The 27,874-nt window shown below is 46.6% G+C and overlaps 1 protein-coding gene across 4 annotated transcripts in view; it reads right to left on the bottom strand.

The window, feature by feature from the left end:
• Window positions 1-26,845, bottom strand: part of FBXO21 (F-box protein 21) — a 45,317-nt gene extending 18,472 nt beyond the window's left edge. Inside the window, exons 1-7 of one of the 4 annotated variants that reach the window (XM_075898170.1) lie at window positions 26,538-26,649; window positions 24,391-24,779; window positions 22,606-22,745; window positions 15,903-16,038; window positions 13,892-13,986; window positions 8,715-8,836; window positions 347-493 (exon numbers count right to left, since the gene is read on the bottom strand). In XM_075898170.1, coding sequence (XP_075754285.1) covers window positions 347-493; window positions 8,715-8,836; window positions 13,892-13,986; window positions 15,903-16,038; window positions 22,606-22,649 — 544 coding nt within the window. In that variant the 5' untranslated portion in view covers window positions 22,650-22,745; window positions 24,391-24,779; window positions 26,538-26,649. Of the gene's footprint in view, window positions 1-346; window positions 494-8,714; window positions 8,837-13,891; window positions 13,987-15,902; window positions 16,039-22,605; window positions 22,746-24,390; window positions 24,780-26,537 lie in introns of all 4 variants that reach the window. The other 3 variants (XM_075898171.1, XM_075898173.1, XM_075898172.1) reach the window with 3 other exon arrangements.
• Between the last annotated feature and the right edge of the window lie 1,029 nt (window positions 26,846-27,874).

Raw genomic sequence — 27,874 nt, 5'->3', positions numbered from 1 at the left:
AAAATGAATACAGAGTAACAAGACTGAGAGAAAAAATATTATTTAAGTAATGATACACAGACAAGCTGCTCATTCCTTGAAAGAGAGCAGACTTCACAGAAAACTTCATAAGGTTCATGGGAGAGGCTTCTCTCTTTCAGATCGCAGAAGACATTATGATTCAATTGCTGCTCACTTTGTAATAGCTCCAAGGAGAAGAATACTTCAAAAGCCCCAGCTCTCCCTAGATCCATATTAGGGATATTTAAAAATTATGGAATAAGTTACACAAAATAAGCACTGTTTACACAACATCAATACTAGCATCACCACCTGGAAAGACCAATTAGACATTTCTCTACAGTACCTGCCTTTGGAGCCAAGCTTGGATGCCTAGGATTTTTGGTCCGCAGGACTTTGCGAACTTTGTCCGTGATATCATCAACCTGAGCCCGGACACTTGTTAGATAGATGTCTGATAGCGGGTTACAGTACTGGTCAATTAAAACAGCACCTGGAAAAAATAAGCTATTTAAAAAACAGGATATTGGACTTTCCTTCACTTTGTTTTATGTGCCTACTTTCCAGCTCTTCATTTAAAAGCACTTATTTTAGAAAAACATGGAGTCATTTTTAAAAAAAAATGTCATTGGTTCTGATAAAGTCAAACCCAAATGCATAATACATGGATACACTGACACAAATGTTGTGTATCTTGTGACTTAGACAATAATTTATGTCTTGCAACCACTTCTCAGACAGACCTTCTAATTCTGAATCTCAACTTTCACGTCTATCATATTTTTAGAATACATGACAAGACCCCAAATCTTGGGATAACACTGCATTTTCAAAGTCTAAACATAATCTCTTCATAGTTCTCTAGTTCATGCTTACATGCTCATGAGAATGAATGTAAGGAAAACAGGTGTCCGACAATACAACAAAGTTTTTTTCAAGAGCACTTCCATGCCCATTAGAACTTTACAAGAAGTTTTTTTTAGGATTTTATTTTAAATAAACTACATCTCATTTTTAAGAAACCTAGTGTAGTTTGAATGCCTTACATTATGCTGCTAACATGGCACTGAAGTAGGCTCTTTGAGACTATATAAAAAACTTCAGAGGGGTAGCTCAGTTAGTCTGTAACAGGAAAAACTAAAAAACAACAAATAGACTAGTAGCATCTTAAAGACTAACAAAACATATAGCTGGTATCATGAGCTTTCGTGGGCAAAGTGCACTTCACTTCTTCAGATGTATGGAGTATTAGAAGTCCGGATCCAACAATAAATAAGGGAAGGGGAGGTGGGAGAAGAGGGAAAAAAAAAGAAAAGAGACAAAAGGGGGAAGGAAGGAGAGAGAGAAAAAAAAAAGTAGACAGACAGAGGGTTAAATAGTTATAAGAGGCTGATAAGAACAATTAGCACCTCCACTGTTTGTTTGGTAAATCAATAGGATGTGGAAAGCAGCCTGTGAGACGATGTCCTTCTTCATACCATCTGCATAAGAATTAAACTTGTAAATGAAATTAAGTTCCAATCGTTCTCTGTGTTATTTGGCTTGTGGAACTGGCCTGAAACAAAATGGTGACTTGGAGTTCCATTAATGAGTGTCCAGGCAGATTAAAATGTTCTGCAACAGGTTTTTGTGTATTGCCTTATTACATATTATATGAGATTATATAAATACTGTCCACTGGGTCAATTACATAAGTGCATCTCTTAAATCTACACCACTGAGAAAACATTTTAAAGAAAATAAGATTACTTGCTAATTTAAAGAAAGGAGAGTAAATGCCTTTTGCAAAGTTACCCTGAGGAACAAAACTCAAACAATTAATAAATGAACAATTCCTGTATATAGGAAGAGGCTACAGAATAGGGTACAAAAATAAACCTTTCATAGTGTTTACACATTAATCCTCATTCTGTTGGGGTGCCCAAACTTTCAGCTGCTAAGGCCTAGGGATGTAAAATCCCATTTAAAAGATTAATCGGTTAAACAGCATATTTAACTGGTTAACCTAGATCCCGTGGTGAGGGGCTGCTCTAGGCATGCTGCTGTTTAACCAGTTACTGGGAAACTGGTTAACTCTAAGGCCACAGTCTTGCTCTTATGGTGCGCTGCAGTAAGTGAATGATAGAAAATATATATATTTTGTACATAATACTAAAGGTGTAAAAGACTATTCCTACTCTGAAGATCTTACATTTTATATAGACAAGACAGCAAAGAGCAAGAGAATGTTGGTAACTATGGGTAGTCCATTTATCTTAGCAGTGTGCATGGGGAGATAGATAGGAGCTCATGAAAAGCAAGAGGAGAGGAAAAGGTAGCGGTGTGGCAGGAAAATAGGGGGAAGGAGCAATGAAGCAGAAAGATGAAGTGAAGAAGAGTGTTCCCTGTAAGCTGAGTGATTTGGTGGCCACCTAGCTGAGGTGAGATGAGGAGAAGCATAGACCAGGGGATGAAGAGTCCTTCTTACAAGTTGTGTTTTGTCTTTGCTGCATCACGTCCTGGAGTGTGCTTATATATAGACATGTGTACATACTTGTTTTGATTAAGTTCCTTGCGAGAACTCATGTTCTACCACTGCAATTCCACAGAACAGTGAAAACTGTTTGCACCAGGAGCAATGTATCTTGAAAGGCAAGTGATTCACCACATCTAGCCAATGGGCTCTAGAAGGGCCACTCAACACTTGGCCCATTTGTTTGCAACCCATGGTGCAGTTTGGGTTTATGCAGGGCTCAACATGTGCCTGCAGGTGGGAGCCAAAACAAAAAAAGTAGTCAATATAATGGTCTTCTGCTGATATGTGTTTCAGTAGTTAAATTCCTGGACTGTCATTGCTCATTAAAAGTGCTATCACATGTGTGGAAATTGGGTAAATACTGCATTTTATTAATATCAGCAGAACTGTCTTAAATGGAGCCTGCATGTTGTGTAGTCTTGCCTTAATTTCTGTATTCATGCCCATCAGTGTGAAAGAAGCTATTTGCATTTATTTGCATGTACAACAGCACTTAAATTGCTGCCTTCGGCATGTGCTGTAAGTATCATTGTGGTCCCCGGGGCTTCCAAAGTTGAATAGCCTTGCTCTACAGGAAACAGTAGCAAGCATGTTATTGCAACCTGCATTGCTTTCCACAGCTCCCATTGGCCAGGAATGGTGAACAATGGGCTGCACATAATTATACTACCACTGGATTTAGCAGGCTGATCAAAATGTGTTGGTGGGAGAGAGATGACCCACTGGCTGTAGTCCAGGGACCTCTGTGCTAGCCAAATATGCATGGAATGAAAATTTTTATTCTAACCACAGTGGAGGACAAAGTGAAAACATCAGAAATAATTTTCTAGATAAAGTATCATTAAACATATAGGGTGTTTCTAGACTACAGGGTTTTGTCGACAAAAGTTCACTTTTGTCAACAAAACTATACCTGCATCTACATTACCGCCGAGTTCTGTCAACATAACGTCGACAGAACTCGACAGTTTTGTCAACAGCGGTAAACCTCATTCTACGAGGAATAACGCCTTTGTTGACAGAGTTCTGTCGACAGAAGGCGTTATTGCATCTACACTGTCATGTCGACAAAGCGGCTTGCTTTGTTGACAGAACTGGATGCAGTCTAGATGCTCTTTGTTGACAGAAATTTTGTCGACAGTATCTGTCAACAAAGCTTCTGTCGACAAAAGCCTGGAGTCTAGACGTACCCCTCAAGAAGCAAAACTAGTTGTAACTCATTAAAGCACATTTACTTTGGCCAACTGCAACAATACAGTTACCTCAGTTCCAATTATAAGAGCCCTTTTTACAGAAAAACGTTTAATTTAAGCATTTGTGTAAGTGCTCTTCAGAATAGACAGACAGATGAATTTTTAGGCCAAAGTGACTAATAAGAAAATTAACATCTCTATAGTCTAACAAATAGCCACGCTGGTGTAGAACTAAACACTCGGGTTGTTTACACTACAAGTTTTTGCAGCAGAGAGTATGCTAAAGATGGACTCATTAGCATGAGTCGTGATGTCATTAGCATATTTTCTGCTGATGCTTTTTGCGCAAGGGGTTTTTGTGCAAAAAGCAGTGTAGCCACAATATCCTTATGCCTATTTAAGAGCAGGTTAGAAAGAAACCTATCAGGGATGATCTAGACTGTTACTGGTCCTGCCATGGGGGCAGGCAACTGGACTCAAAGATCTCTCGAGGTCCCTTCCAGGTCTATGTTTTTTATTTTAAGTGCAGTCTTGACCACTTACCAAAATCTTGTATTGAAAATTATTGCCCATCTTGCACCAAGGCAATAAGGAGAGCATAGCACGGGGCAGTGCAAATCAGAGAGGCTTTGAAAGAAAATGTTATGAATGGCTAGTTTTCAGAGTCATGAACATTGCTTTCAATGAGGTGGCCCTGCATTCAGTGTGCTTGCCAGTAATCCCCCACCCTATTCCTGCAATACAAGCAATAAACAGATTGTTTAGAAATCATACATTTTTATTTAGAGACAACAGCAGGGACAGAAAGAGAGCCCATAGTGGGACCCAAAGGGGATGGGGAAATCAGAAATGCAAGGACAGCCTTTTGCCTTGAGACACCCTGGAAATTGAGTATGAGGCTGTCCATCGGTTCCCCCTCCCTGTCATCTGGCCCCTTGGGTTGTAGGCTACAGAACTAGGTGAGGAGGGAAAGTTGTTCTGCAAGAGGTTGGGGGGGGGGGGGGGGATCTTCTCCAGGCACACCATGTGCTCCATCACAGCCGACAGGGACAAAGACATTTTCCTGCTGCTTCACTTTAAGTTCCCTGCACACTCTCCTCTCCTGCTATCCTCGGTCCTCTCATCTAGTAGCATATTCCTCCATTCCATTTGCTTCTTAAACGTGCCTTTCCTTGTCCGTTTCTGCCTGAGGCTTTGTGCGAGTCCAACAGCTGCTGGAGCTGGGGGAGCATGCAGCAAGCTTCCTGCTGTTTCCACTGTAATGAAAAGTTACGAGGACACCTATTACAGGAGATACATTGTGGAGGCTAAAACCTAATCTGTTACCATGCAGCGAAGGTCTCTCTAAAGACAATAGAGACATGTTCTGTGCTAGGCCAAAGTTATGCTTTAAAACGGCCACTGTTCAGCGAGTACACAATGGAGTTCTCAAGGGCACAATCCTGCAGGTGGGAGAGGGGACAGGGTTCAGGGAATGGTTATGCCAGTGGGACAGTGCAGAGGTTCACGTAGCTTCCCTCCTTAGTGTCCACCACTCCCTGCTTCTCGGGAGAGTGCTTTGGGTGGCTGGATGGGTGGAAGGAAGGGGGTACCAGAGGCTGAAGACATGCTAGCAGCAAAAGCAGCAGATAATAGCTTCCCCTCCTTTATCCAGGTTGTCATGAGAGATATCACTCTCCTCCAAATCACACAGTGATAGGGAGCTGATGCTGACTGAATGTGGCCAGAAACCTGGGCCTTATGCTGCAATTATGCCAGACCACTTAGGGCTGACTTGGAGTGAAAAGATGTCCTATTGTGGAGGCTGAAATAAGGCTGGCATCCCCAGAAACCTTGTGAGAAGGATAAAGGAGTTCCTATCTGAGAATTTCAGAGGAGATCTATAGGGAAGATTCCTGCTCCATCTCCAGACACATTAACAAACTGTTCTAGCCTCGCCGTGTAGGCAGAGTGTGCCACGCATCACACCCAACTGTTTTAATCCTCTTGCAGCAAGAAAAGAAATGTGAACTCACCAGGAGTGCTTTCCCCAGGATCAGTGCCCAACTGTGAGGCATTCTGGAAAAGTTCTTGGGTGTCATGGCTCACTTACTGGCCATTCTCCTCATCCTCCTTGTCCTCCCCCTCCACCACCATGCTGTTCGCCATGCTGCTGCCCGAGTGCCTAACGAGGATTCCATGGTCTGGCTTGGCTAGTCAGGTGTCCCCCTGGGATGGCATGCAACTGGTCTTAGATGTGGTATATTAGCGGCAATGCACTAGACCACCCGTTTACTTCCTTTGCCTTGTGATAGGACGGCCTCAACTCCTTTATTTTAACATGGCACTGCTGGACATCCCTGGCGTATCCTTTCTCCACCACATACTTTGCAATCTTCACATAGATATCGGCATTTCTTTTGCTGGTTCAGAGCTCAGAGAATGGATTCCTCTCCCCATGACTCGAAGTCCAAGATCTTCATACTCCATGCTAGTGCCCTTCTGAGCTCCAGTTCCCAGGAGCACAGAACTCATGGAACTTATGGCCACGTGCGCTGCTCAGATGTGCTCTCTGCTCCAGATTGTACTCACAATGCTGGCCGCACAGGAAAAGAAATTAAAACTTTTCCGGGGCTTTTCCTGTTCACATGGAAAGCAGTAGAGTCAAGTTCTTGCCAAAGTGGTCACAGAGGGGTACTCAGTGATCTCTCTCAGTGGCCAAAAACATCAAGTTTCACTACCCTGGGTCTACTCTATCATAAGTTCGACCCGGTAAGGTTGAAATTTGTGTTACTTCTCATGAAAAGCAGAAATACCTAAATCCTTTTCAGCAGCCCTTAAAATCAACAGAACAGGCTTGGTAATGTGGACTCATGGTTTAGAAAATCAACTTTATGTAGCTACATTTGTCTTAAACTCCCAGTGTAGACTAGGCCTTCGGCATATGATGTTCCTATATCAACAGAAAAAACCCTGCTGTCTCTATGTTGCATCTACATTACAGTTATGCCTCAACAATTCCTGTAGCATAGATAAGGCCTGAGTATAAAGGGAATGGAAAAGTAGTCTGTTGGCTGGAGAGCACAATAATGAATTAACTGAACAGAACTTATGCTTGGGAATGGAGGATCCAGAAGAGAAAATGGAAATCCCAATGGCCTGGAAAAGTAACACTCAGGCAGCCAAAAGGGGAAGACTTCCTCTGACAGGAATGGATTAATACAGGGGCATTAGGGGCTGCAACTCAAGGTCTTAGGCTAAGGGGAAGCCCAGCAAAATTAAATGTCCCCAATGGTCATCAACCCGTTGATCACGATCAGCTGGTCAAACCTGGAGCCCATGCTAGTCAATTGTGATTTCTGGGCTCCTAGAAGTCCAGCGGCGCAGCAGGACTCATGCTGCCTGCACGCCATGTCCAACTGCTGGCAAGTCTCTGCGCATTACTGGAGAAAGAGGGACAATGTGTCTCTGTGTGCTGCCCTGACCCACAAAGGCACTGTGGGGATGGTGCTGGGGGGGAAGGGTCAAGTGATGGAGCCGCTTCTGCCCCCATCCTACCTCTTCCCACCCTCTCCCTCTCGTCTCCACTGTGCACCTTCCTCAAAGCCCCCACCTCTGTGAGCCAAGGGATTAGGTAGGTGGACTGGGCTGGCAGCAGGGGTTAGTCCCCCTGCACGCACTCCCTGTGATGGTGAGAGCAGGAAGTGGAGCGACGCAGCAGCCTATGCTGCTTCACAGCCACTTCCCAGCGAGGCTGTTCCACTTTCCAACGTGAGTTTTGCGGGGGGAGGGAACGATTCCTGCCATCAGCCCCAGACCTCCTAGGTTATCCCCGGGGACATCTTTGTATGGGGGCCTGTGAACCATCCCATTCATAGGACTGTTGAGGCAGTCACTGCAAAGTCTATGGATGGCACAGCTCTGCCTGCACTCCAAAGCTCTGTCCTAGGCTGGATCTCCTTCCTGCACCCAAACTCTCTCCCAGAAAGGAAACTAATATAGCACCTGTTCAAGGTAAGAAGTAGGCTATTTTGAAATAGCATAACTATATACTATATGTTTTCAGACTTAAACGTAACCACAGAAAGGCTTATAGTTAATAGCCTTGATGCCATTATTGTGAATTTGGGAATCTCTACCTGACCCTGGGCTCCACACAGCACTTCCACTTTGAAACGCCCTGGGCTCTATGCAGTTTCAAAGAGGCAGTGCCATGTGGAGCCCAGGGTTTGGCCCCAGACTCCATGCAGCACTTCCACTTTAAAGCACCTCCTCATCTTCCCTCTCCCCATTGCCTCTTTCTGATAGAAGCAGCATTTGCTTATTGGATAGCTAGTCATTCAACTAGTCATTCTCATCCCTAGTGCTAATGAGGCTAAACGAGTGAGCTGGAAGTGTCTCATATTTAGCTTTTGATGTCAATGGGATGTTGAATGTAAAGCAAACTGGTTTTATAATAGGCCATCTAGTACAAGTCTTTGAAGCTAAGTATGGGACACTTCTACTCACTCAATTAGCCTCATTAGCACCAGTACAACTGACAGGTATTTCCCCCCTCCCCCCCGTCTCGCTTCTTTTTCAGTTATATATTCTGAGGGCCTCCCCTTTTTTTCTTCATTCAAGCTTATCTGAGGAAGTGAGTTTTGACCACAAAAAGCTCATGATACTACATTATAGTTAGTCTTTAAGGTGCTACAAAACTATTTGTTCTGAAAAGGCTCCCTGGTTTCACTGCAAATACTTACTCGGAGCACTGTGCCCTAAAGAGTTGGAAACGAATCTTCCCCAAGAGTCTAGCCTGTCTAGACTCACTGCAGGGAGCCACAGAAAGCCAGGCATTGCTGGTGCCTGAAAGCCAGATTCTGAGTTGCTGAGGCCACAGCTCTGCCCCATGGATCGGTGTGGATTCTTGGAGTTTTCCACACTGCGATAACACTCCCAGGAGACCAGTTGCAGGGTAAGGCATGGCCCAGACATAGTGAACCTGTCACGATAATGCACAAGATTTCTTTTGGGCCTATACTCACCTTCTAAAAATGACTGTTGGTCCTCAGGTCGTTCAAGATACGCCTTCAGATTGTTTAAAATATTCTGTTGTCGTAGAAAGTAAAGAATTTTCTTTGCATAGTACTTCCAGGTTAGACACTTCCTGTAGAATTAAACATAAAAACATAAATGCCCTATAGCCTACTAAATTAACAAGCAATGGCAGAAACTCTGCAAGCCTGTTGTTTCAAAGACCTAATAGCCATCAGGGGACAGTTAAAAGGTGATCTTGAATACAGCCAAGGTCTACATGGTTAGAGGCTTTAAATGCCAACAGTTCCAATTTATACTAATAAATCAGGCTGATCAGGGTCACCACTGGTCTTTGCCAATTTACTATTAAATGCCTCCTCCGACTCTTCTGTTCCAGAAAGTTAACAACTGGACAGATCCCAGATTCAGAATGGTAATGCAGAATTCAATTTATTTTCACCATAGTTTTATTTCACACAATATTACTGCTATGTATTTAAAAGAGACAATGTGGGTGGGGTAATATCTTTTATTGGACCAACTTCTGTTGCTGGAAGGTACAAGCTTTCAAGCCGCACAGTGTGTCTAACTAATAAGTTGGGACAGACTGTTAAGTAAATGGGATCCCACACGCTGCAGGGAACTCATAAAAACGAAATGGACAGTTGAGGGATAGCAGGTAGTGGAGTGTGTTAAAAATTGTGGTAATGAGCCATAAATCAGTATCTCTATTGAATCCTCCAAGGTTTTTAGTGTTTTGCAGAATTATGAATGCACACACAAGTTTGCCTTTTGAAGTTGTTCTGCTTTCAGGAGAACCCTGCAAATCCCAGAATCACTGGGAATCTCCTGATTCAGCTTGCACGGGGAGGCGGGGTAGACACTCCCTGCATATCCTGGCCCTCACAGCAAGTTCCCTGTGGCTTGTAGCCCCTGTGGTATGTTCAGGAGCCACAGGGAGCTCACCATGAGGGCTGGGAGTAGCAGCACCCAGTATTTGGGAATGGTGAGGGTTTCCTGTATTTCCTTTGAGGACAAAGACTGAGAAGTCACATATGGAGCAACTGCTTTGTAAAAGTGTTCAGCCACAGGCAAGATGTCGCTTTTGTCTTTTATCATTTTTTTCTAAGAGTTCATTTCAGAACAGCAGTTATCTGGTTTTACCTACACAATTGTTGGGCTCTTTGATACACTAGTTGATGTGCACCAGTTATGTGGGAGCCATGAATCTTGAAAGGTGTGTTATGGGGTGTACCGATCATTGCTGTACTGGTGGTACATCTGCAGGTTTTGCATCTGTTATTTTAGCAGGGTCTGGTGCCACTTTGTGTTAGTGTGTCCTGAGTGGCAGACAGCTTGCTTCTGTTGATAAGCCTGGAGAGGCTGAGGAGTCCATCCATCAAGTATAGATTGTAACTATTTGAGACTACCCAAGGCAGGGTGGTAGGTGACAATTAAGGGTGTATAATCAGTGGGGGTTTTTTTCCTGTATTGAAGCAAGTTCTCCAGGGCTTTTGGGTGGACCTTTCCACAACAATATCTACTTCTGAAGGCAGTTTTAAGTGCATTTAGGTGTGTATCCCCAACTTTTCCTTTAGAGAAAATTCTATTCCATCTGAGTAACTGTCTGTACATACATTTCTTGTTGCAATCCATTGTGATTGCTGGCTCTATCAACACAAGTCTAGTGATCTGCAGGTTTCTTGTATATAGCTGTTTATAGGGTTCCATTGTTGAAGCTAACAATGGTGTCCAGGAAGTTGATGGGAGTGAACTAAGGAGCGTTTTGTGGATGGATGATGGTGGCTGAAGTTATGATGGAAAGCTATGACAGAGTCTAAGGGATGATGGCATATAGCAGGTAGAGATGTAAAATTATGTTTAATTGGCTAACTAGTCAAACTGCTGCTGGGGTCTCAAACTCCCAGCCTGCAGGCCAAACACAAACAGAGCAAATGCACAATCTGGGCTGGGGCTCCTGGTGGGTCTGTTTGTTACTGGCACCCAAACTCTGCCCCTTCCCACCATCACTCATCCTTTCCCCACGTAATGCCAGCTGTGAGGACATGGCAGCAGTTGGGCCCCCCCATACTTCCTGCAGTGGCAGGTGCAGGGGGAGAGCAGAGTGCTCTCGCCTAGTGAGCTCCACTTCCCAACACAGCTCTTGCTATTGCCACCATGTGACACCAGGCCTCCCCAGTAATCCCTGAAACCGCATCCTTGGGGGTAGGGTGTCATGGGGAGGAGAGAAGGCGGGGCTTGGGGACCGGTAATGGACAGGCCCCTCCTCCCCCCCCCCCAGCTCTGTGGGACAGGCGTTTGAGATCCCGGTATATGGAGATGACATCTATGGTGCACAGGGTGGTGGTCTCATGTTGCAGGATTTCTGGAGAAGAAAACTGTACACAGAGGTAGTTACTATGATTCCTTATAATCCTTCAGTAAAAGCATCATGGCTATTTAGAAGGGGACTGCCGAGATTCCCTTGTTTGTGTACCCTGGGAAGCAAGTAGAAAGATGAGTTTGTGTGGGACAAGATTGAAAAGTTTTTCTTGGGAGTTATTTGGGGAAGAGTCGATGTTATTATTAAACTCCTGCATACACAGTGGTGTGGGGTCATTTCTGAATTATTTACACTAGGTGGTATCAGAGTTATCTATTTTCCTCTTTGATTATACACATCATAATTAAGGACTATCATGACATCAGTTTTTTCTGTGGGTTTGATCAGTCTCTGGTGGCTGGGATTTCAGGGATTGTACAGCAATCCTATCAATGATAGAGATTATCGTAGATACCATGTTTGCTGAGGATTTCAGAATCACATGTTTTTCCTTAAAGCAACTGGTGTAATGATCCATTGTGTGGTTTCATCAGTTGGGATGTATCCAACCAGATTTTTTCTTATGGGTCATCAGTGGGGATGTGGTAGTTATGGGTAGTTTTGTCATGGAATCAGCAGAAGAATTCTTCTAGTTCTCCAACTGCTAGCACTGTATCAGGTTCTGTGTTGAGGCAGAGGTTCAGTTTCTTGGAGAATACAGATATTACAGTTCCAGTTAGGAGTAGTCTTGACAGATTGATGATGTTGTATTGTCATTCAATGTCCAAGGGCTTGGTCATAGTATCTTTGTTTTCTCTCAGAGGTAATGTTTTGTGCATTATGGAATTGTGGTATTTGGTTCCATTTTTTGTTTTTATGTTAAACATCTGTCAGAGTGTGGGGGTTTTTTAAAGTTGGTTTGTATTTCCTGTATGATCAATAGGTTGGGCCTTCTAGTTTATATTTATTCCAACGTGAGGAAACATATGATTTCTTGTTTGAGATGGTGTCTTCTGGAGTATGTAAGGTACACAAGTGATTTCTCAATTTTCTAAGGTCTTTCTACAGAGTGCCTCAGCATATATGGAATTGTATGTAGTAGTCAATGGGTTATATATGTTGAGTCCTCTGGGATGTACTGTTTCCAGCATTTGCTCAGAAAATAAATGTTACTGTTTAATTTGGTTTCTTTCTTCATGTTGTGGAGTTTTCACTGAAACAGATTTGAAATATTTTCTTTGAAAAGAATTCCCTTCCCCTGCCCTTCATCCTCCTCCCTCACAACAATAGACCAAGCAACTGCTCTCCATCCATGCCAACTGAAAGAATCAAATCTCATAATACTTTATCCTCCACTAATTAATCAGGATACTCCACAGGGACAGACGCTTTATGGAACATTTTCCAGGGAAATGATTTAGCCTAATGATATTGAATGGCAAGAACTATGGCTCAATCAGGGTGCAATTAGCATGAATGCTGCTTTATGGGAATGCATTTGGCAAGTGCAAAGGCTCAAATTGTGTTTAACCAGTTGTCAAATATGAAATGAAAGCCACAATTTCAACACAGAAGTTACAAAATAAATGTGAGCAGACAATTAAATGAATAGTTTCATTCTAGTTTATGTTTTTTCAAACAGTCCCTTTAATCAAGACAACAGGCTACCAAGCCACACTGAGAGCAATCTACTGTCATTTCAATCACAACAGAAGCACCATTCTACTGCTTGTATGCCACTGACAGACAGCACTGTAATGGAGCCTCTTTTAAATGATAATGTTCACCTCTTCATTGCTCCAGAGACTAACAATGGCAACAATAATATTTACACAGGCAAGAACTAGAGGTGTATAAATTTGTTTCTACCTTTATTTTAAATTATTAATATAACAGGGTTGCATTTATGCAATGTAACCAAGTAGTGCCTTTTGTAGTGGCTCAAACAAACTGATTTCAGGACAAAAAAAAGTTAAACTGCATTTCCCTACCAAATACCAAAAAAGCAACCAAAAGGACTATGAGCACACTGTGCCAAAAGTCATGCTCATTGTTTTCCTTCTGGATTTCTATTAAGTATTCTCTGAAGTTTAACATGAAGAGACAGCTACTACCTAAGGGAAAGAAAGGTGAATATCAAGATAAATTTCATAATACTGAGTTTTATAAAGCTGTGACATTTATCTGTTTACTTGCACATTTACTGGGCATTACTCAGGTCATTAAAGAGCTCAGATGGGGAGAGTGGAGGCATGCAGGAGTCAGGTTTGGGGGTGAGGAAGAGCTCAGGGCAAGGGAGGCACAGGGGGCTGGTGGGTGTAGGAGGCTGGTCGATCACCAAGGCTGACCAGGGCACTGAGGGCTGTGCTGTTCAGGTGCCAGATTCCCAGGGCTGACCTGTACAAAAGTGGCCATTCTGCCTAGTGGTTGCTCACCAGCCTGGGAACCTTACCTTTATATGGTGACTGGCAACATCCAGCGTCTCGTCCCTAGCCAGCCACTCTCTTACCAGTGTGCCCATCACCTATGGTCATTCTGCATTATTAACTGTGCCTGCCAGCAGACTCCTCCCTTTGTATTATATCAGAAACAACCAACCCTTGGCCTTGTTTTAAGCTATGATCAGAGGAAGCTGTTTACCAAATTTGGTCATCCTAGTGCTTACCATTTAGGATGAGTTCTTGAACTAACAGACTTACAGACACACTCTCAAATATATAGCAAATTTTAAAACAAAGGAGGATGAAATCAGACTTAATTTGACTGGAGTGCACTGAGCAATGTAGGATTTCCCCTTCACTAAAACAAACATGAAAGTAATCTCTTACACTTCCATTTCCAACTCCTTTGATTTTCTCTCACCTTCCTTCCATGTTAAGGATAGTCACCAGCTCGTCCTCAAAAAAATGACTTGGGCACCCAAGGATCTCAATGTCACTGTAGCCATCACATGGGACCTGGTAAACAGAATAGTGTGTTATACACTACAGAAGAGTGTACTTTCTCAAGCAGAAATAGGTAATTTCGAAGAGGTTTCAAGAGCCCCATTTAGTACTTTGTGTATACAAGTGAAAATGAACTAAAAACAGATTCTCCAGGCTTGGCAAATAAGAGTTCTAATGGAGTATGTGTTTATTTCCAGTATTTGGTGCCCAATAATTGAAGTCACCTGAAGATTTGCTGTCACCCAGCTATGATGAAAGATGCATCTGAGTAAACATCAATGATCAACCATAGGTCTCAGTAAACAGATAACAGGACAGTAATTCTTTATGTGGATGACACAATTGTCCTGTTAACTTTTACTTTCAGTGTAAAAATCTTACAGATGCTACAGAAATTAACATGGAACATATTTAAGTTATTTTTATTTAACTGTAAAACACAGTGCTCTGTATATCCATGGCTTATATCCATATTATTCCTTACAAAAGGATTTTCTAGACCAGTGGTCCCCAACGCGGCGCCCGCGGGCGCCATGGCGCCCGCCGGGGCATTTGTATGCGCCCGCCGACAACCCGGGCTGGCCCCGCCCCCCGGCGCAGCGCACTGGAGGCGCCGGCCCCAGGTGCGCGACACTCACCGGCGCCTGGTGCGCGGCGCTCGGGCGGCCCCAGCCCCGGGGCACATGCGGGCGCCGGTGCCGGCCCCAGGCGCGCAGCTCGGGCGGCCCGAGCCCTGGCGTGCCTCAGGATGCGCGGCCCCGCCCCCGGGCGCCCGGCGCGTGAGTGGCCCCGCCCCCGGGCGCCCGGGAGCCCATAAAGGTTGGGAACCACTGTTCTAGACCCAGTACCCTCCGCTCATGAGAAGGGCACACTGTCATATAATCTACAAAAATGGCACAGCCTACTAATCTGAAAAGAATGAGACTTCCTCTATCCTGCATTAACTGACTGTTTGCTCATACTAACCCCCCTCAAAGTCCCTTTACATCAGCTTCAGTCCATACCTGCACCTCCTTTATAGCCCTTGTTCCCTTTCCCTTTAGCTGTTCTACTCCTAAGTTCACCATCCCCCAAATGGGGGGAAAAAAATCATTGGCTGTGTCTAGACTGCATCCCTTTTTCCTAAAAGGGATAATTAGACCTATCGCAATTGCAAATGAAGCGGGGATTTAAATCTCCCTCGCTTCGTTAGCATAAAAATGGCTGCCGTTTTTTTCCGGCTTGGAGCTTTGCTGGAAAAAAGCACCAGTCTAGACGCAGATCTTTCGGAAAATAAAGCCTTTTCCGAAAGATCCCTTATCCCTTATTTTAAGAGATAAGGGATCTGTAGAGATACGAGATAAGGGATCTTTCGGAAAAGGCTTTATTTTCCGAAAGATCCGCATCTAGACTGGTGCTTTTTTCCGGCAAAGCTCCGAGCTGGAAAAAAACGGCAGCCATTTTTATGCTAACAAAGCGGGGGAGATTTAAATCCCCGCTTCATTTGCAATTGCGATAGGTCTAATTTGCATCCCTTTTACGAAAAAGGGATGCAGTCTAGACACAGCCATTGAATGTACGTGACATCTACCACAACCATATTTTCACTCTTCTTGTGTGTTATACCCCTTTCCCTATCCTACATCCATCTTGTCTATTTGACCGCTAAGATTTCATTGTTTCCTTGTACTTTCCCTTGAAATCATCTTCTTTTGTCTTTTACATTGGAAACACTTTGGGACAGGGGTAGTCTTTTTGTTCTTTGTTTATACAGCACTTAGCACATGAGGTGCTAGTTCATGATCGGGGCTCCTAGATCCTACTGCAATACAAATAATAGAAATAAGGTCTAACAGAATATAAGAATTTACTCTCAGAAAGTGAAGAAAAAAATGAAATAAGAGATATTTGTGCACAAATTCAAGTGTATGATACATTAGAAACCTTACATGTTCCGAGAAGAATCTTTTGGAGAATGATGCTACAATTCTTCGAGCTTCTAAGCCAGCACTTTGCCGTGCTTTATATTCCTTTAGCCAATTAACACTTTCTGTCTGGCTATAGTATTTCAGTAGTGATGGCCACCTATATAACACACACAGGAACAGGTTCAGTGGTTAATGCTACAACCTCATTAAGACAGTTTAATATTGTAAAATGTTATGTATTGCTAGGCTGTTAACCATCTGTGACTTGAGTACCTGAAACTGGCTCAAGACATGTTCAATTAATCCACATCCTGAAGTAAAAGAAGCAGAGTACAATCCTATTCCTCTCCAGTCTGATTATTTCTGATAATGAGAAGTTACAGTAAACACAAAATAAACATTAAGGGGAAAATGTCAAAGAGGAATAGACACCAGAGACTTCAGTGGGACTTACATTCCTAAATACCTTAGGTATTTTTGTGAATCTTTTCCTAAAGCTTTACAAAATTATTTTAAGTCCTTGGCTCAATAAAAAAATAACCTTACAGTGTTAATTTACATATATATATCTATATATTTTAGAGTGCATTTGTCTGCATGTGTGCGAGACCATTTGTTCAAGAAGTCCTAAATAGTAACAGCTAGGGCCAGCAAATTTGGCATGCAGCTTCTTCTTCTCCCAATTTAAAACAAGGTCAGGGTTTGGTTGTGCCAGAAGTGGAAGTTCCAGGAAAAGGACTGTTTTCAATAACATGCAAAGGGAGGGCTGTGATATGAGAGTGGCCACTGGGGGCAACAAGCCTGCAGGGGAGAACTATCCTGCAGAGCAAGGCTACTCAACATGCGGCCCATGCCCGTTTGTTTGCAGCCTGCTGTGCAGTTTAGGTTCACATGGGGCTCAACATGTGGCCTGCGGGTGGGATCTTTTGAACATGGCCTCCACTGGAAACACGCTCCACAACAGCGAGGCATCTATCAAGTGCAGTGAGCACTGAAAGACAAAAGCAGACGGGCTGGCTGGAACAGATGGGTCCAGGGTGTCAGCGTTTCTAGTCCCCAGGGAGAAAGTGCAGGGAGCACTGGGGCATTGTGGGAAGTGCTGGATGCTTATCCTTGTGGGCAGAGCCTGAGAGGTGCTGATTAAGGAGAAAAGGGTCCCTAGCGGCCAGGAGGAAGGGGAGGGAGCAAGAGGAGAGAAAAGGTCTATGCCGGATGGGACCTCCAGCTCAGAGCCTCTCTTTAACCCCCCGCTCTCACACTTGCATCCCCATGCCCCAGTTTTTTGCACTACACTTTTTCCACCACACTGCCAGCTCTTTGCTGTGAAGGACCCAGGCAATGCCAGGTAAGTCTGCTAGTTTTCTAATATTAAAGACAAAGCATTTAAAGATGAGATTGTTCTCACCTACCAAGATTTGCTCTCATTGCCCTATGCTTTTCCTGCTACAGCTGAGATCTTTAACAACTAAAAAGCGCATTCAGAATGTAGCACTCTACACTGAGTTAGGTGTAAACAATGACATCAGTTACTGCAGGAAAACTACAGGAAAACCACAGAATGCTGAAATCAGATCTTACTAAAGATTTCTACAACTACTTTTAAAATAAAAAAAACACATACACAAACATCAAGATGTACCTATTCTGATCAGCGTTTCAGTCTGAAGCCCTTCTCACCATCTCTAAGCCAAAAAATATATCTGCAATGAAAATTCAACTGCAAGTGATATTTTTGACGATAGTATTGACAAAAGCACTATTCACAATAAAGTGGCAAAATTTGAGACACCTACTGAATGGCAACCTTGGTGTAAGAGAACAAGAAACAGCTATGACTGCTCAAAAGACAAAAATATCAGTTGCTTAATGAAGATGTTTAAAAGATGAAGCAGACATGCACTCGGTACAGTTGGAAATATTGTGTGCAGCTTCTTAAGATAAGAGGTCACTTGTAATTTGCCGTAATTTTTTACATTTATTTTCAAGATTCCCATGAACCCTTGTTTCCTTTCACAAACCTGAAATGTAAAAACCCAGTTTTTCTTCAATAAATGACAAGACCTCCTTTAAATAAATTATGTTCAGATTCTTAAAATAATGAATACTTTATTTCTATTTAATAGATAAAATTAATGTGCAGCTACACTGACTGAACTAAAACTATGAGGTGTGTCTAGACTACAAGTCTCTTTCAAAAGAGGCTTTTTTGAAAGAGATCATTTAGACAGCCACAAGACTTTTGAAAAAGCAATCCACTTTTTCAAAAGAGAGCACCCAGGCAACAAATGCCTTTTTTCAAAACAGCTCTTTTGAAAAAAGGCGTTCTTCCTCGTAAAATGAGGTATACTGCTCTTGAAAAAAACCGCCGCATTCTTTCGATTTAATTTCGAAAGAATGCAATGGCAGTCTAGATGGAGATAAAGGTTTTTTTGGGGAAAAAAAAGGCAATTAAAAAAAAAAAACAACTCCGTAGTGTAGACACACCGATGGTGAATATTTTAGTACTAGCAGTTTTACACAGTGTTGTGTTGGCCCTTAACTTTTTTTTATTATTAAAGAAAGGAAAATGTACATGCTTTATTGAAATGATTGCATTTTTTAAAATAGTGTTATTTTTATGAAGTTCATTTTAGTAAATGTTTTAAATGGAAATTCCATCAAGTGTATTTTTTCATCTTTATGAACCCTTATTTGCTATGTTTTAAAAGAAAAAAGGTTATAGTCAATTTGGCTTCTAATAACACTGTTTTCTATTTTTCAAATCTTAAGCATTGATTTAGCTTTGCTAAAACAGTGCTACTTCAAATTTCTCCATTTTATTTCTTTTCTGTAAAATTTATTTTTGAAGCAATCCCATTCCAGGTTCATACTACTTTTCTGGATCATCTTGGTTCAGTTTCTTTCAACATTCATGGACTATACTTGATTTGGTGCTTCTTTCTCTTTTCTGTTTGGATTTATGACACAATATCCCATTCTAGGCACATCCTGTTTTCCTGGCACAACCAAACCTATACATTGCCGTAAGCTGAGATGGGGAATCTTTTTCGGGTTGGGAGCTGCTGATCCACAGAAAAATCATTTGGGGAACTCAAGGTCCAGGTAAGCCGGGAGCCACATCTGGCCCCCAGGCCTCAGGTTACCCATCCCTGTTTTAAATAATTACTTTGATTTAGTGATAGAGATGTAGCCGTGTTAGTCTGGGGTAGCTGAAGCAAAATGCAGGACAATGTAGCACTTTAAAGACTAATAAACCATCTGGTTAGATGATGAGCTTTCGTGGGCCAGACCCACTTCCTCAGATCAAATAGTGGAAGAAAGTAGTCACAACCATATATACCAAAGGATACAATTTAAAAAAATGAACAAATATTAAAAGGACGGTGGTGCTAACTTGGGATGTAAAATCCTGTTTAATCAGTTAATTGATTAAACAACATTAAGGATGGGCAGGGGGGACTGATCCAGTCTGGGGCTGCCACTACCCCCTCTCCCTGCCTGGGCCTGCTAACTGACCCCACCTGGGCTTCCTAGCTCCGTGTGGGTCTGTTGGCTACAGCCCCAGCTCATGGCACTAGGAATGTCTATGAATTGACTATACAATTGACTATACAATGAATGACTATACAATTAACCGATAAACCTAGGCTTATCAGTTAATCTTCTCAACTACACACATGCCCCCCACTTTTTGATCAGAGGCAGCAAGAAGGGGGCAAGAGCCGGTGCTGGAGGGAGCTGGCATAAAGGCCAGTCCCCGCCTTCCCAGCTCTGTGGTGTTGCCTACTCCCTCTCCCTCCACACGCTGCTGCCTCTATCTGACTGTGGTGGGCCTACGCACCTCACAGACAGAGGCTGCTCCACATCCCACACACTGGCTCCCCCTGCCACCCTACCTCTGGTACAGCACAGTCCTGGAGTGGGACTGGAATGCCCTGGCTGCGGGCCCTGCCTCCAGGGACTATCAAATAGTCATGTAACCACAAAGGTTTAATGCAGTTACACTGCTATTCAATTACCCAATATTTAACATCCCTATGCAGCACCATGGCACGGTGGAGCTGGAGCATCCTTCTGCCCTTGGCATGCTGTGGACAGGGGGGGCTGCTCCTGGGCACCGGTTAACCCGTTACCTGTTCAAATCTCTGATCCTAACTCTTACCTTTAGGAGATCTTGATCAAACAGACAAACTCTCTCAAATATATAACCCTACCATTAACTTGCTGACACAGAAACTCAGATGTTAGCCAAATAAATTTGTATTTCTATAGTAGTTTTTATTTTAATGAATCCCTAATTATTCACCCATGACTAAAATGTAGTCACATTGCACCAATACCAATAACTGTGCATTTTATGATTGTAAGTAAAGAATAATTTGTGCACCTGTGAAATTTTAGAGAGATAAAATGTAATTATTCAAAACGGAATCTGGACAGGATTACAAGGTCAGTGTCTAAATCCTTGCCATGCTACTGGGACATGAGCATTTACTAATCAAGCACCATAATCAATTTCAAGAATGGCTCAGAACCATTCTAAAAGTTCAGGCTTGCTTCTGAAATTATAACTACTGAATTGATGAACATATCTGGCTAGCAACCCAATGTCATAGCTGAATTGATAAACTAGCTACTGTTCGGCAACCGCTTTCACAGGTGGAGAAAGAAAAATATTTCACTGGAATTAACCTAAGTTTTAGAAACCAACTGGCAGGTAGCAAAAGCAACAATTTATATTCTTGAGCCAAGACATGAACAAAACCAGGTAGCAGATGAACTTATTCTTTTCTTGAATGCCCAGTGGCACACATCTATCTAGTACTTTCACAGACACTGAAACTAAAGTAGCATTAAAACTAAGAATACCAACAGTCATGCTATAGCTCTAGCTCTCATGTTTTGAGTCAATTTATTTTGTCTACAACAGACTCCAGTGGTATAGTACATGTAATACAATGCCTATTACAATGAAAATTACTTTCTTATGCATCACATATTTTTATGTACTGTGGTATTTTTTCTATTTATTTTAATTATCACAGATTATAAAGTAATCCTTGTCTTTGGAACAGTATGTTGTATATTCAAACAGAAATGTTATAAGTGTTCAATTTTATATGTTAAAATTAATTAGAATTTTTTTATCTGTTGAGTTTATGATTTCTGAAAATGTGAATTGAGTGGATGTAATCTCTCGTACCACCCAATTTGACAGCTCTACAATAGCTTATATTGTACAAGATCCGCTACCACCTGCTAAAGCAGCAAGACCCTGCATCAACACCATCTTCAACAGAAGCAAGCAATTCTGCCATGTTCCTGGCTCCTGGAAGACATCCATGATAGACCTCATGCATAAGAAAGACCAACAAGGCAGCTGTAATAACTATTAGACCTGTCTTCCTCTGCTCCACCATTTACAAGAAGATAGTAGCCTCACAGTGAGGATCACAGACTAGGCGGTGTGTGGGGGTGCCATGAGCTTGACACAGAAGGGCTTCATGTCAAGGGGTACTATGAGCACCTCTTCACCCTTCAGATTGCCATCCAGACAGCCAGGAGGTCTCAGAGGCAATGTATTGTAGCCTGGCTTGACCTGGACAATGCCTCCATCACATCTCTGACACCTTTGGAGAGTTTGGAATGCCAGAAACTTTCATCCAGGTGCTACGGAACCTCTACCAGGACTGCACCATAACCATCCTCTTCAAGGATTGAGAAATGGATGCTATCCCCATCTCCTGCAGTGTGAAACAGAGCTGCCCTCTCAGCCCCATCATCTTTAACATGGCTATGAAGCCACTCTTCCAAGCCATCTACAGTGGCCAGGCCAGGTTTGACCTGCATAGCAAGAGAATCAACATCCTAGCCTATGCAGATGACCTAGTCACCAACAGCTTGGAGAACCTCCAGTAAATGTTTGATGTTGCCAGCCCAGCTGCTGAGGATATGGGTCTCCGCTTCAATGCCTGCGCCTCCTTCCACGTCGACAGCTGCGTCAGGGACCTGAACCGGGCTAGGGATGTGAATGGTTAACCAGTTATGGTTAACTGGTGGTGGCTAGAGCAGCCTTTGTCTGCAGTGGGCCTGACCTGGGCATGCAACGGGCAGGGGCGCTCCATGCTAGCCTTAGCAGCCCCCATCCACAGTTGACCTGGCTGGGATTCAATACGAGCAAGAGCGCTTCAGTCTAGCCAGAGGAAACCCTGTCCATGGTGGGAGGAGGCACTCCAGCCTATCGGCATCAGCTCACTCCAGCCTGCACCCATTTAACAGGTTAACTGGTTAAACAAAGTTTAACTGGTTAATGAATTAAACAGGATTTTACATCCCTAATCCAGGCCATGTGGTTCCTGATCCAGTGTGGGCTCATAGCCTTCTTCAAAGAGGGAAGGTATATCAGCATTTAGGCACCCCCACAGGTATCCATGTGTGACAGACCCCTGAAGACACCATTGCAGAGATCCTGGAGGATTGTGGCTTGTATCAATCAACTTCTCCCTGCTTGCCCCCGGTACACCCTGAACATCTTCTTGGATCCCTCACTTTTCCTTCATCCTCAGGTGATCAGCTGTAGCCAAGGTACCTCTGAACAAGGTAGATGATGCCATAGGGCAGCTGGTGAGGAAGTGGCTCTGCCTTCCCTAGAGGGCTAGCGCAGCATTATCTATATCTCCCACGGGGGCAGTGCCAACCAGCTTAGGTAGCAGTGTTCACTCACACCATCTGCCTGCTGTCCTGTCTGGACCCCATGGTAAGCAGCATCACCAAAAGCGTTGTGTGGGATAAGGTCAGCAAGGATAATGTCAGGACCTCCTCTGAGCAGGATGTCACCACGTACCTCAGCAGCTTCCTGGAGGCCTAGTTCAGAAAACAGGGGAAACACTTGCTCTCACTCTGGTCCTGTGCCTTGTATCACCTGGGAAAGAGGATCAGCTGCTGCTGGATGTGATGTGAAATGCGTTGGGAGTTCTGGTGCCATGCGTCAAGACTTTGGACAATACCATCATCACCCCACCCACTAGAACGATGCTGGAAAGAACCCCAAAAGACACTACTGTACCCACTATTACAATGCAGAGTACCTCACGTGGAAGCTAGACCAAGGCAAGGTGTTTGAGGTAACCAGTAAGTAGCACACCAGCAAACACTTCCTCCCTGCAGACAGCTTCGTCCACTTCACCATCTGGTGGTTTGTCTGCCAGGCCTGCCTATAAGAAGCAGCAGCATGGAGGTGGAGCAGAGTAGGCTGCCATGAAGCAGCAAACCCTGTCCATGGGGGGCTCCGACCTCTAATGGAACAGGACAAGCACTGCAGGAGGTGCAGCTTTGCCAATGAGATGCTGCTCCACGTCTTGTGTGGCTGCCAGACCCACCCCAGGGCCTGGCAAATCTGCCACAATGCCATCCAGGACCAGCTGGTCAAAGCAGGGATGTTAGATAGTGTATAACTGAATAGTTGTGTAACCGCATGAAACAGTTACACAACTATTTGATAGTCCCAGGGGATAGAGAGGCAGCAGCACGGGGTGGCAGACAGGAGCCAGTCTGCAAAGGGAGCCAATTTAAAATGTTAAAATTTAGATTAATATTCAATTAGTCGATAAGGACACCTTCACCTTTCAAGTGTAGCAACAGCCCCAGGGCTATGGCTACTCTTCAAAGGCGAAAGCGCTGCGAGAGCATGGGGCCAGCAGGGGATTCAAGAAGTACCCCACTGATTCCATGCTCCCTGCAGCATTTCAAAGTGGCAGCGCCGCATGCAGCATTTCACAGCAGCATACCCACACAGCACTGCCGCTTTGAAACACTCCTTCTTCTACCCCCTCCTCCATTGCTGCCTCTTTCTGATAGAGGCAGCAAGGCAGGGGAAAGCAACTAGTTGACTAGTGTATCGGAATTGACTAGTCATTCACACCTCTAGCACAGATTGGCTCCTGCCTGCTACCCTGCCTGCCTCCCTTACTGCCTCCTACAGAAGTGGGGGGAGGCGGGAACTCATGCTGCTTCCCCCCATGCTGCTACCTCTATCAGAGGCAGCAGCACGGAGGGTGGAGCAGGGAAGGCTGCCAGGAAGCAGCAACCCCTGTCCATGGGGAGCTTGGGCCTATCATGGACAGGAGCTGCTTTGTGGAATGGGGGCAGCAGCATGGGGAGGGGGCAAGAGGCATCACGGAGCTGGTGCTGGGGCAATTGGCTCCTGCCTACTCCTCCAGTATCTATAGGAGGCAGGAGAGTGGCAGTGAGTCCACAGAGCTGGCACGCCTCTCACTCTGCACTGCTGCCTTTGTATCAGAGGCAGCTGTGCAGGGGAGGAGAAGGCAGGTGGTTCCGATGTTTATGGGGAGCAAGCTTAAAGCCAGCTCCCCACTGGCACCAGCTCTGCCTCCCTCTCTGCTGTCTCTGATACAGTGGCAGCAAGGGGGGGAATGCGTGTATTCGACAGGATTAACCAATAAGCCCAGATGTATTGGTTAATCATGTAGTCATTTACATGTTGACATACCTAGGTAAAAAGGTATCCTGCTGATGCTGGGATGCTTTGCCGTTGTCTCTATTGTCCCTGGAATGGACAGGCTGCTGCAATCCTCACTTGTCATGACCAGTGAGGACTAGGAGAAGGTCATCATGGTGGACGTCACAGTATCCTTCAAGAACAGGACCCTGGCCGTCCAAAGAGTCCAAGCTCCAAAAATCATGAAGTATACCCTGCTGGTGGACACCTAGAGACACTGGGGCTACGAGGCCCAGACCCACATCTTGATTGTGGGAGCCTTGGGCACATGGGACCCATCCCACAAAGAGCTGGTGCTGCGAAAGTGTGGCATTGTATGGTGCTATGCCCAAATCATGAAGCAGCTGACGGTGTCCAATGCCATCCAGTGGTCCAGACATCTACACAAAGCACAGCATGTCATGGGCCACCATCAGTATGGAACAAATGACCAAGACCGCTGCCGAGAGACACATTCAGGGTCCTTCCCTGACAGACTACATATCTTTTCAGAGAAGATCCACGAGCCAAAGATGGACCAAGGGTTGCACTTCTGCCGCGTGCCTCTGCGCTTTACCTCCAGAGATGGTTAGTCTGTACCCTCTTTGGGAGGCATCCCCAAGAACACTTATTCGCCAACTCTCCAAACATTCGCCGATTTTAATCTGGCACGATGAGAGGATGGGTTACCTAGGGAGATGGTAGAATCTCTATCCCTAGAAGTTTAGTTGGGGTTGGTCCTGCTATGGCAAGGGGCTGAACTGGATGACTCCTGAGGTCTCTGCCAGCCCTAGGATTCTAGGATGGTGACGCATCTCGCTCACTGTGTAAAGTGAGGCCGATTTCATCACCAAACACACAGCCCCTCTCCCGGCTCAGCTCCAGTGCCCCTCCTGCTGGGCCAGAACCTTCCCCTCTCCCACTTGGCCGGAACCGAACCCCCCTCCCCCCGCTCGGCCCCAGCCGGGCCGGAACCGAACCCCCCTCCCCCCGCTCGGCCCCAGCCGGGCCGGAACCGAACCCCCCTCCCCCCGCTCGGCCCCAGCCGGGCCGGAACCGAACCCCCCTCCCCCCGCTCGGCCCCAGCCGGGCCGGAACCGAACCCCCCTCCCCCCGCTCGGCCCCAGCCGGGCCGGAACCGAACCCCCCCTCCCCCGCTCGGCCCCAGCCGGGCCGGAACCGAACCCCCCTCCCCCCTCTCGGCCCCAGCCGGGCCGGAACCGAACCCCCCTCCCCCCGCTCGGCCCCAGCCGGGCCGGAACCGAACCCCCCCTCCCCCGCTCGGCCCCAGCCGGGCCGGAACCAAACCCCCCTCCCCCCGCTCGGCCCCAGCCGGGCCGGAACCGAACCCCCCCTCCCCCGCTCGGCCCCAGCCGGGCCGGAACCGAACCCCCCTCCCCCCTCTCGGCCCCAGCCGGGCCGGAACCGAACCCCCCTCCCCCCGCTCGGCCCCAGCCGGGCCGGAACCGAACCCCCCTCCCCCCGCTCGGCCCCAGCCGGGCCGGAACCGAACCCCCCTCCCCCCCGCTCGGCCCCAGCCGGGCCGGAACCGAACCCCCCTCCCCCCGCTCGGCCCCAGCCGGGCCGGAACCGAACCCCCCTCCCCCGCTCGGCCCCAGCCGGGCCGGAACCGAACCCCCCTCCCCCTGCTCGGCCCCAGCCGGGCCGGAACCGAACCCCCCTCCCCCGCTCGGCCCCAGCCGGGCCGGAACCGAACCCCCCTCCCCCGCTCGGCCCCAGCCGGGCCGGAACCGAACCCCCCTCCCCCCGCTCGGCCCCAGCCGGGCCGGAACCAACCCCCCCTCCCCCCGCTCGGCCCCAGCCGGGCCGGAACCGAACCCCCCTCCCCCGCTCGGCCCCAGCCGGGCCGGAACCGAACCCCCCTCCCCCCGCTCGGCCCCAGCCGGGCCGGAACCGAACCCCCCTCCCCCCGCTCGGCCCCAGCCGGGCCGGAACCAACCCCCCCTCCCCCCGCTCGGCCCCAGCCGGGCCGGAACCGAACCCCCCTCCCCCCGCTCGGCCCCAGCCGGGCCGGAACCGAACCCCCCTCCCCCCGCTCGGCCCCAGCCGGGCCGGAACCGAACCCCCCTCCCCCCGCTCGGCCCCAGCCGGGCCGGAACCGAACCCCCCTCCCCCCGCCGGCCCCGCCCGGCGCTCACCGGAGGCGGAAGCGCTCCCGCCAGACCTTGCCGCGGGCCTGGCAGGCCTCCCGCAGGCGGCGGCAGGTGCAGGAGACGCGGCCGATGTCGGCGGCGCTCAGGGCCCGGCAGCAGAGGATCAGCTCCAGCAGCTCCCCGGGCAGGTCGACCAGGCCCGTCCCGCCGCTCTCCGCCGCCGCCATCTTGTCCGTTGCCCTGAGTGAGGGGCCCCGCGCGCGGCCCCGCCCCGCCGGCCGGACGGCAACGCCGCTGGGGTCGGGGAGCGTCGGCAAAGTGCGGATTCCGAGCGAGGCGCAGAGCAAAGGCGCGTGCGGGGAGGAGACTGTCGGGCCGCGAGGCGCCCGCCTGCCCAGCCACGGCCGCCAGGGGACTGAGGAGTTAGGGAGCGTCTGCTAAGTCCGTGTACGCCGGGAACCGCAAAGCAGGGAGCCGGCCTGCCCGACAGGCACGAGTCCCAGGCCTGGGGCTGCACGAGGCGTCCCTGTCGCCCATGGGTCTGCCTAGGCTCCCAGTCCGAATTCAAGCTCTTGAGCTGCTCCCGGCACTCGATCTGAATTCGCACGCTCCATCGGAAATCAGGTGGCCAGATGGTTTCAACAGAAATACCAGACACCCTTGACATGACAGCACAATCTACACGACATCATATTTAGCAACTACCGGACATGTATATATGCTCGCTTATAGTCTCTCCATTTGTTTCCGCAACAGAAAGCACAAATGCTGGACTGTCCGGTTCAAAACCCGACACCTGGCAACCCTAAGGCTGTGTCTACACTGGGCCACTTATTCCGGAAAATCAGCCGCTTTTCCGGAATAAGCTGCGAGCTGTCTACACTGGCCCTTGAATTTCCGGAAGAGCAACGACGCTCTACTGTACAAAATCAGCCGCTATTCCGGAAAAGCTACACTGCTCCTGCTCGGGCATAAGTCCTTATTCCGGAACACTGTTCCGGAAAAGGGCCAGTGTAGACAGCACAGTAGTCTTTTCCTGAAAAAAGCCCCAATCGCAAAAATGACGATCGGGGCTCTTTTCCGGAAAAGCGCGTCTACATTGGCCACAGATGCTTTTCCAGAAAAGGGGCTTTTCCGGAAAAGCAGCCTGCCAATGTAGACGCTTTTTTTCCGGAAATACTTATAACGAAAACTATTCTGTTTTAAGCATTTCAGGAAATTCATGCCAGTGTAGACACAGCCCCCATGTGCATTCTTAAATTGAGCCTGGGTGCAAATTCAAGGTCTCGCTCAGAGCCTGCTGTTCCCACTGCTACAAAAGTCAGCCATCTGTACAACCCTCCTCACCTCAAAAGCTGGGTGGGAGTGCACCCTGACTACAG

Source organism: Pelodiscus sinensis, chromosome 15 (assembly GCF_049634645.1).
Source record: "Pelodiscus sinensis isolate JC-2024 chromosome 15, ASM4963464v1, whole genome shotgun sequence".
In the NCBI taxonomy this organism is placed as follows: Eukaryota; Metazoa; Chordata; order Testudines; family Trionychidae; genus Pelodiscus; species Pelodiscus sinensis.
Note: the sequence above shows the minus strand (reverse complement) of the source record. Positions and strands in the feature narration are given on the sequence as shown.